A 9,536-nucleotide genomic window follows, 5' to 3' on the forward strand; every position below is an offset into this window, starting at 1 on the left:
AACCAATGTATGAACCTTTTTGTTGAAACAGGTGTGAAACAAGAATAAAGAAAAAGTTTGAGATCAAGCCAGCAGTGAAGAAAAGTCAACAGTGAACTGCAATGATTGTGAATCCCTGCAGGCAATAATTGAGCTTCTTCTTTCCACCCCTTCATCAATCACCAATAATTCAACCTTTTTTGCTATTCATTTTTGAATTTAACACACACCCTAGTTTTTCCTTTTTCTTCCCAATTCAAACAACATGAATCAATTTAACTTAAATATATTAGTAGGATCGAATCCACAACTTTTTTTATTTCATCATTAATTATGTATTTGATTGATTTCCAAAATCAATTACAGGATAAAAGATTTACTTCTGCATTAGAGAATTATTCAGTTGGAATCAACTATCCGACACTGAACCAAACACATATTTAGTAAAATTTAATTATCATCAAAATAAGAACTAATTATCATCAAAATAAGAAGTTGACACTTAATTTGATAATCCATGAATGTAAATTCAATAAAAAGAGAGAGAGAGAGAGAGAACCAGTAAGCAGAGAATGTTGGTGTGCATAGAGAGAAAAAGAAAATGAATGAGAAAGAGAGAAAGAGAGAAAGAGACCTGGATTTCCTGGTAGGTTTCTTTTCTTCTTGAGAGGTGGTTGTGAAATTGTGTTTGAGTCATTGCTGTTATTTGTTGTGGTTGAAGTGTTTGAATTTGGACTATGGTTTTGGGGAAGCATCTCCAGTTGCTGCTGTTTAAGTGGTGCTGCATCTTCTGCAGTGTTCTCTGTGGAGAAGCTCCAACTATCACAGCTTGTGATGTTTGAGTTTGACATTGATTCTCTTCTCTTTGTTCCCAAAGTAGTGTTTGTTTTCAGTGTTGTTCTTGCAAAGGGAAAATGAGAGGAAAATGAAAGAAAGAAGGTGGGATTTGAGGAAGTGAAGGTATATAGACAAAACCCACGAAACTCTCCTTCTTATGATGTGGGGATTAGTACGACCCAGCCAACGTATATATTAGGATTTGCACCGCAATAAAATATTAAATCAATAATCCTAATCAAATTAAAATTAGATACTCTTTTAACACACTGTTCACATTTTTTACGCGTTTCATCATAATATTAAATTATTTAAACGTTAACTAAAAAACTAAACAGGTCTGAAATATTATATAAATTTAATAAAATTTATTTAAAATAATTAAATTCATAAAATTTTAAAATTAAAAGACATTGAATTAAAATTTCGAAGATTATTTTTTACTTTAACTTCAATTTTTACTTTAACCTGTCTTTTATATCCACACCAGAAGGTATTGTGAAATTGTACGGGATTGTCTCAACAACCGTAAATAATGTAGGAAAAAATGTTTAAATAAAATTTAACCAGAAGGTATTATATTTTGTTAAAATCTATTATATATATATATATATATATATATATATATATGTTTAAACAAAATTTAACTAATTTGTTAATTGGAAAAATTATTAAATTTAAATTTGAACATAATCTACTATAAAAGAATTTTGAGAAATGTAATTTTGTATATAAAATAAAATAAATAAATGAACTTAATTAACATTGTTAATTAATATATAATTAGGTAATTTTCTTATATTTAAATATAGAAAAGAGAGTTTAAATTAAATAGTCATTTGTTAATTTCTAAAGCAGAGATAATGACCTTCCAAATCATTGCTTTTATATAGACCACAAATCTTCCCAACAGTGTTGGATTAAAACTGAGAAGAAAATCGGCATCCACAGTGGTGAAAGATAAAGTTTTAAACAGTCAGTGTAATAAATCAAGAGGGTATATAAGTACATCTAGTTCATAAATATACTTTATAAAATAAGTTTTCTAAGTTAAATTTAATAGTTTATGTTAAAGATTTGCCTGCATTTTTTAGCAAAGATTTGAAACTTCTACAACCAATGCAAAAAATAACCTATGTTTTTCCAAAATCTCAATTAGAAAGTTTGTTTTTATATGTATGCATCTTTCTTCTTTAACGATTTAATATATCTTGTAAAGATATCATCGTAGTGAAATTGTCAATATAATGAACAAAATAATACTATATATATATATATATATATATATATATAATGATGAAAACAACTTTAAAAAAATCTAAATAAACTTAAATGTTAATTATAAGTCCGAATGGTTCAACAAAAGTTAAATTTAACTTTACTAATTGATACCGACTAATGTTTTTATCGATTATAAAATTTAAATTTACCAACGAATATATTAACAACCAAATTATCTGCCAAAAATTTAAACTTTAAAATCTATTGATGAACTTTGTTTTGTAAAAAAGTAAAATTTTGTGAATAAAATTTTATCTATAATCTTATTTCTTATTGTAAGAGATTCATACCCAATTTTGGATTTGGTTATACGTTTCAATGCTGAAAACGTACATATCAATCTCTATCAATAAAATATAAATAGCATCATACCTAAAATTGATATTTTTTTCAATAAAATTTTCATGACAGCCATATTTAACTTGAAATTATTTCAAAAACTGGTATTTAATTACAAGAAAAAATTAAATTTGATTTATATTTTTATTGGATCTAAATCTTAAGCCTTTTCGCACGTCGATACAGTTAATTTTTCTTTTATATCAAAATTTTCAAGTTTCATTTTATTTTCAGTTTTTCTTTTTTTCTATTTGTATTGAATAGTTGTGATAAATGCTACTCTGCATGCATGATTTAATAAAAAAATGTTGACTTAAAAAGGTAACTTATAGATAAAAGTATTAAATTAAGCTAATATAAGTGATCTATCTTCGATTTCCTTTAAATAAAGTACCCATATAAATTGGATGCATAAAAGAAGTACCAAGAGAAGAAAAAAAAATTCTTCTACCCATAGTCTGGTTTAATAGTTATAAAAAAACAAAACTTAAAATAATAAACTTTTAAATTGACAAAACGAAACTAAAAATTGAAATAATCAATGATCTAATTTTGATTAGAACACTTTTTTATATCCACTAAACATTTGTTCAATTACACGTATGGATTTGGGATATTTGAGGTGGATATTTAATTAGGACACACACTTATAAAATTTTAAAAGTTATATAATTATCATATAAAATATCATATAATTACATTATAAAATATTATTGGTGATAGGAATTTGTAAAAATTATAAAAATACTATATATATATATATATATATATATATTTTGATCTGATAATTTTTTTTTTTAATGCGGATTAAGATAGGATGCGAATTTAAATAAGTACAGATTGAAATGAATGTTGATTGTAATCATATATGAAGAGAATTCTCTCTTTTGTATCTACAATTAATTATTTCTAATTTATTTTTTAAAATATAATTTTTTTCAAAGACTAATAACTATTTTTACATGTTTTTGTTAGAAGTTTCACATCGATTAAAGATAAGATCAATTTACAATATATAAGTGAGAGCAATTCTCACCTTACAAATTAGTATGTCTTGTGAAATTGAGTTAGACTTAAAACTCACTAACATGATATCAGAATTAAGTTAGAACTTATTCTAGCGAATTTTCTTGAACATTCTATTCCAATAAAACTATTCTAACAATTTTTTTTTTATTCATTTACAGTATGGTTGCAGTGTTTCCTGTGTTAGGACGTAGCTTCTTCCCATTGTCTTGTTTTTTTGTAACGGATGGCGTCTTCTTGTTACATCTTTATTTAGGTAAAGGAAAGTACAGAAAAGAGAGAGAAAGAGACAAATTAAGGAGGAAACCGTGGATATATACACGAAAACAAACAACATTTTGTAGTTTCATGGCGATCTCCCACTTTGTCATTACTTCATATTCATGCCATGCCCACAATTATTCAACTTATATAAAAATGTCCACATAAATAATAAACCATAAAAAGAATCAAAATTTGACAGATATATGTATCTATAAACAAAACCCAAAGAAACAAAATAATAAAATATAAATTGAGTCTTTTGTTGGAAAGAAATATAAAAGGGTGATAAAATGCTCAACACACACGTAAATCCTTAACCTGTAATCAATTAAGAGTATTTTTTTTATTGTTATAATACGTGATGATAATAAATAAGAACATTAATAACAAATAAAATCATTTTTTTTCATTCTTTTCGATTAAACAATTTTTTCTTGTTCTTTTTTTATCTTTTCTCCCCTGTTTGTGTCCTTTCTACCAAACATATCATTAATTTTTTTTATTATGCAAACATTTGTATGCACACCGCAAAACTTATTAGTATTAAAACTTAAACGTAAAGTTAAATTTTCAAAATTCTTTATTATTATATATGTTGTACATATTATTCTTTTTTCTAACCTCTACTCTTAACAAAACCAAACATTAAGCATTTTCGTGTACAACAATGCTCCCGTGTCTTAATTTTTTTCTATCATTCATATATATATATATACATATATATATATATATATATATATATATTCAAATAAAAAAAAATCTGTCTCGCAATAATTAATATATTTTGTAACAATTTTTTATTTAAATTTCATCAATTGTTGATAATAAGAAGGATTATGAACAATGTCTAACAAGTATTATTCCTGGTAAGAAGTGACCAATACATTTTTAAGCCACTCCAAAAAAAAAAAATTCTTAAGAATTCAATTGTGAATTGTGAATCTGACTCTACCTTAAAAAAAAAAAAACAATATATAAAAAATAAAATTCATTGACTTAAAATTGTTTTCGAAAGCTATTGGCAAGTTTGTTTATGAATTGACTCAATTTATTGACATTATTTTAGTTTTGTTCTTGAAATACTATTAATGAAATAATTTAAATATATTTTTCTTCTTCGATTATTAACCTGTATTTTAAGAATAAAATCATAAAATTTAAAACGGACAATATTTCATATGTGATTATTATACATTCAATAAACACATATTCTTTAAAAATTACATTGTTTTTTTAAGATACAATTATATTAATTTTAGACTCTAAAATAGGCAACAATTATATAATCAAAACATTTTAACACATTACGATGATTGACTTACAAATGTTGTCGTAATGAATTTGAGTTCAAAACATTTAATACATCTATTATATTATATAATCAAATATATTATTATTTTACTTTAAATTTTGATATGCATTTATTACCATCAATTAATAACAATTTATTATTAGAAGGAGCGTTTGAAGGATAGATAGATACTTGTGAGCAAGTATTTTTCTTTAAAATAACGATGCACATCATTTTCTTTCTTTAATTACTTATAACATTGAAAATCAAACACGCAATATGGTAGAAAGACTAAAAACATGACACGATTTTATCATTTAAAATGGTATATTTTGCCGACAAAACACATCAAATTTCAAAACCCTAATAAGGTTCTTAGGTCCACTCCATTTATGAGGACCTCCAATACTACATATCTATGTTGTTATATTTGAGAGATAAACGATGATATTTTGACTACTAAATTTTGACAACTTTTTCTTATAATTTTATGTGGCATTTTTTAAGTGATTATTCACTTTTTTCATTTTCTTATTCTCAATATTTCAAAACTACTTAGAAAATGTCACATCATATTGTAAGAGAAAGAAATTAAATTTTAGTAGTTAAAAAATATTTTTTTTGAGAGATTCCTTAATGGGACCCAAACCTAAATCAAATTACATGAACATGTCCAATGGATGATCCTCTGTGTTTCAACTTTGAATTGCTACAACAACTATAACATCTTCATTCAATACAAAACCCTTTTCTTTTTTCTTTTACATATATATGGCAATAATAATCACTTTTTTCTTCATCATTTTGCATATATAAGCACTTATGATAACGTGGTTAGATCCTCGTAGAAATCATAAGCTCTTTTTGTTGGCGTTTGGTAGATAGTGATAAAAAGAAAAACCAGATGGGTGAGTTGGATGGGCAATGATAGTTAAGCTTTTAGTCTTTTGTTGTCCCACTTTTTTTTTTTCAAAATTTGAAAACATTTTTCTTCTATGTCCCTCTCCTTTCATACTTTAATTATAATTTGGGAAAAAGAGGGAAAAGGGTTCATGCTTTTGGATTGAATTTTTAATTATATTACCAAATAATTATGATTTGGGAAAATTTGATGACTTTGAAATGTTTGTTACAATTATTGGTTACTTTAAGTAACAAGTCCTTTGTATGATGATAGATAAAAAAATTCTATTATTATTATTTTTTTGTACATTAAAAAAGGTCTTCGATAAATTAGGATTATTTGGAATGATACGAAATAATGAAATTTGTTGGGAACCTTTTTCAACATAAACTAGAAAGCGAGTAGGTGTAATTAATCATTGAGTACTATATATTAAAAGATGAAGAAATGTGGTGAATGCATCTAGACTATGAATCATTAATATCCACTTTACTACCAATATAATCAATATCTAATTTTGGTAGGAAGTATTATATAGAAGTCATATCATTAAATTAATATGTTTTTTTTTGTTATATTATTTTTTAAAATTGTACTTCGTTTTTAACTAAATTATATATTTATTTTATTCTTGTATTTTATGCAACGTTTTTCATAATAAATTATATGTGAGATATTTTTAATATAACAAATAAAATTTCACGATAAATTATAATATCATCTGTATATACAGTTTAATAGAAGAAAAATTTATATAAATTTTATAAAATACATAAACAATATATATTAGTTTAGAAATGAAATACAACTTTTTAAGTTTTTCAAAATAATTTAAGAAATAAAAATTTAACTCTTATTTTATATATTGTACAATACATGAATCCTTTCCTATGAATCATTTTAGAGAGAATAATATATTTTTAGTCACTCAAAAAAGATAAAATTTAAAGGACGATGTATAATTACTTTTATTTATTTAATGGTTAAATATGTTTTTGGTCCTTAACTTTTAATAGAAATTAAAATTAGCCAATTTTCGAAACTTTGTTTCAATTTAGTTTTTCAATTTTAGAAACACATGAATTTAGTCATTTTAACCAAGTTTTGTTAAGTTGATTTGACGCTTTAGACACATTTCATGATATTATTTGAGTTGTTTATACTATTTGACACATTTCTACTTCAATGTTAGCAGAAAAACGCATTTAAAACGTCAAACAAACTTAACAAAATTTAGTTAAAATGACTAAATCTACACATTTTCTAAGATCGAGGACTAAATTGGTCAAAATTTTCAAAAATAAACTAATTTCAATTTTCACTAAAAATTAAATGAGCAAATACATATTTAACTATTTAGTTATATATATATATATATATATATATATATATATATATATATAAGCATAATTAAAAATAAATTAATTGTAGTTTATGAATTTAGTTGTGTATTGCTAATTTGACAACTAACAATTAACCGAGTCAAAAGAAAACTTTTACTATTTTTAGAAATGAATAAATCGATTTTAACTTTGACACAAAGACAAGAAATATTCGATTTTATAAAGTTTAGATTAATGAGAGGACAACTTGGGATGGAAAATCTATTATTAGAGTTTGTGTGGATTATTTGTAAAAATATGAAACAAATCATATTTTCACTTCTTTTTACACTAGGATTTACCTCGACAATTTGTGAATATATCATATAAAGTCTTTTAACAAAAACTAAAAATTAATATTTGTCAATAAAAAAATTATCCATTTTTTTAGATAGAAAAAAATTGATTTCATTTTTCTTTTAATAAATCATATTAGACATGGATCTAGCGCTTTAGCATTTAAATTAGGTTAACATTTAAAAACTTATGACTAAAAGCACTTATATAAAAAAATAAAATGTGTTATTTCCTGTTTGGTTCGTTGAAAAAGGTATAAATCTCCTTTTTGCGATAACTACAAAAATGGAATGAAGTGATATGGGCCCAAAGGAAATTGCTTCCTTCATTCAACTGAACGCACGCCACAGTGGAATATTCAGCTTTTGTCACTAATCACTTCACTTTCACTCCAAACAAACAAACAGACTAAACATTCTAAAGTTTGGAAAGATTACCAAACTTGGGTCATGCGAAATTTCGTGGAAATGTTTTCATTTTGTTCTTTTCAAATATAAATAAATAATAATAATATTTGAATAAAATATGTGAACACTTGAGAATTAATATCTATCTACACAGCAATCACAGATTTAACTTTTTAAAATTATTTTTGTTTAAGGAAGGAAATGGTGTATGAAGAACTATTTTTTTTCTAATGTTTTAAAATATTTGTTTATTTGATTATTATTTTCAAAATTTAAGAAACATTATTTTCAGGTGATTTTTATTGTCATAATCATCAAATGTTTTTATTTTCTATATAAATTTTATTATATTGTATTATTTTAAAGAATTTGTATAATTTTTATTTCAATACAATGATTTTACGAAACTTATACTTCAATAATATTTTAGTTAGTCTTAGATATCTTTCTTTAACTATAAATATGACAAATTTATAGTTTATATTATAAATTTCACATTATTAGTCCGTTTTATAAGATTTAATTAGTATAATTCTCAATATTAAAGTCTATTCTATCAATATTTGTTGTCAGTCCGTTTTATAAGATTTAATTAGACTTATAGTACAATTCTCAATATTAAAATCTATTCTATCAATATTTGTTGTCGATTGGAGACATGTATCATCCATTATCAAGAAACTATTATATCATTATTAATATTTAGTTTCATATTTGGAATACGATGTAAAATTCATTTTATACACCAATTTTGTAAGTTAAGTAGACTAAAAGTCAACTTTTCAAGAATCAGTTATTAGATGAAAAATAATTTCAAATAAAAAAATTATTTTGACAATACATAATTTTTTAAACTTTTAAATTTTATGTTATCATATTTTTGAAAAATTTTGTAAGATGAATTTGTTAAAGCTTGTAGTCCTAAACAAGACTCATATATTAATGACACCCTTATTATTTATTTAATTTTTAATATATATATATATATATATATATATATATATATATATATATATATATATATATATATATATAAAAGTATAAGTATTTTTTTGAAGTTAAGAAAAATTATTATATTTTTATACGAAAATAAGTTATTTAATGTATACCAGCGTAAATATAAACATTATCGTACTTGTTCATGTATTTTTAAATATTTATATAGTATTAAAAATTAATAATACACAAAAATCGATTAAGTTGATATAAAAGAATAATAATGTAAATAGTAAAAAGTAACTAAATGTTACTGTTAGAAACTACAAATACAATAAATAAACTAAAAAAAACATGTAACAATTTTATACAAAATATTTCAAATTAACCATTACTTATAATAAATCAGTTAATAATATATTAAAACACCCGATTAATAATTATATTATAAAAGATAAAATATGAATAAAATTTAAATACACAAAAAGAATATCTCTTACATAGATATAAGGATAAGATCAGTGTAAAGTATTTTCATTGAAAAGTGCAAGAGAATATACTCATTTTGCTATGTTATCTATTAATTAATAGAT

The 9,536-nt window shown here is 23.3% G+C and overlaps 1 protein-coding gene across 1 annotated transcript in view; it reads right to left on the reverse strand.

Moving 5' to 3' along the window:
- LOC114188133 (zinc finger protein GAI-ASSOCIATED FACTOR 1-like) overlaps positions 1-983 on the reverse strand; it is a 3,675-nt gene extending 2,692 nt beyond the window's left edge. Inside the window, exon 1 of the mRNA XM_028076679.1 lies at positions 614-983. Coding sequence (XP_027932480.1) covers positions 614-830 — 217 coding nt within the window. The 5' untranslated portion in view covers positions 831-983. The remainder of the gene's footprint in view (positions 1-613) is intronic.
- Positions 984-9,536: the final 8,553 nt, after the last annotated feature.

Source organism: Vigna unguiculata, chromosome 6, assembly GCF_004118075.2.
Source record: "Vigna unguiculata cultivar IT97K-499-35 chromosome 6, ASM411807v1, whole genome shotgun sequence".
Lineage (NCBI taxonomy): Eukaryota > Viridiplantae > Streptophyta > Magnoliopsida > Fabales > Fabaceae > Vigna > Vigna unguiculata.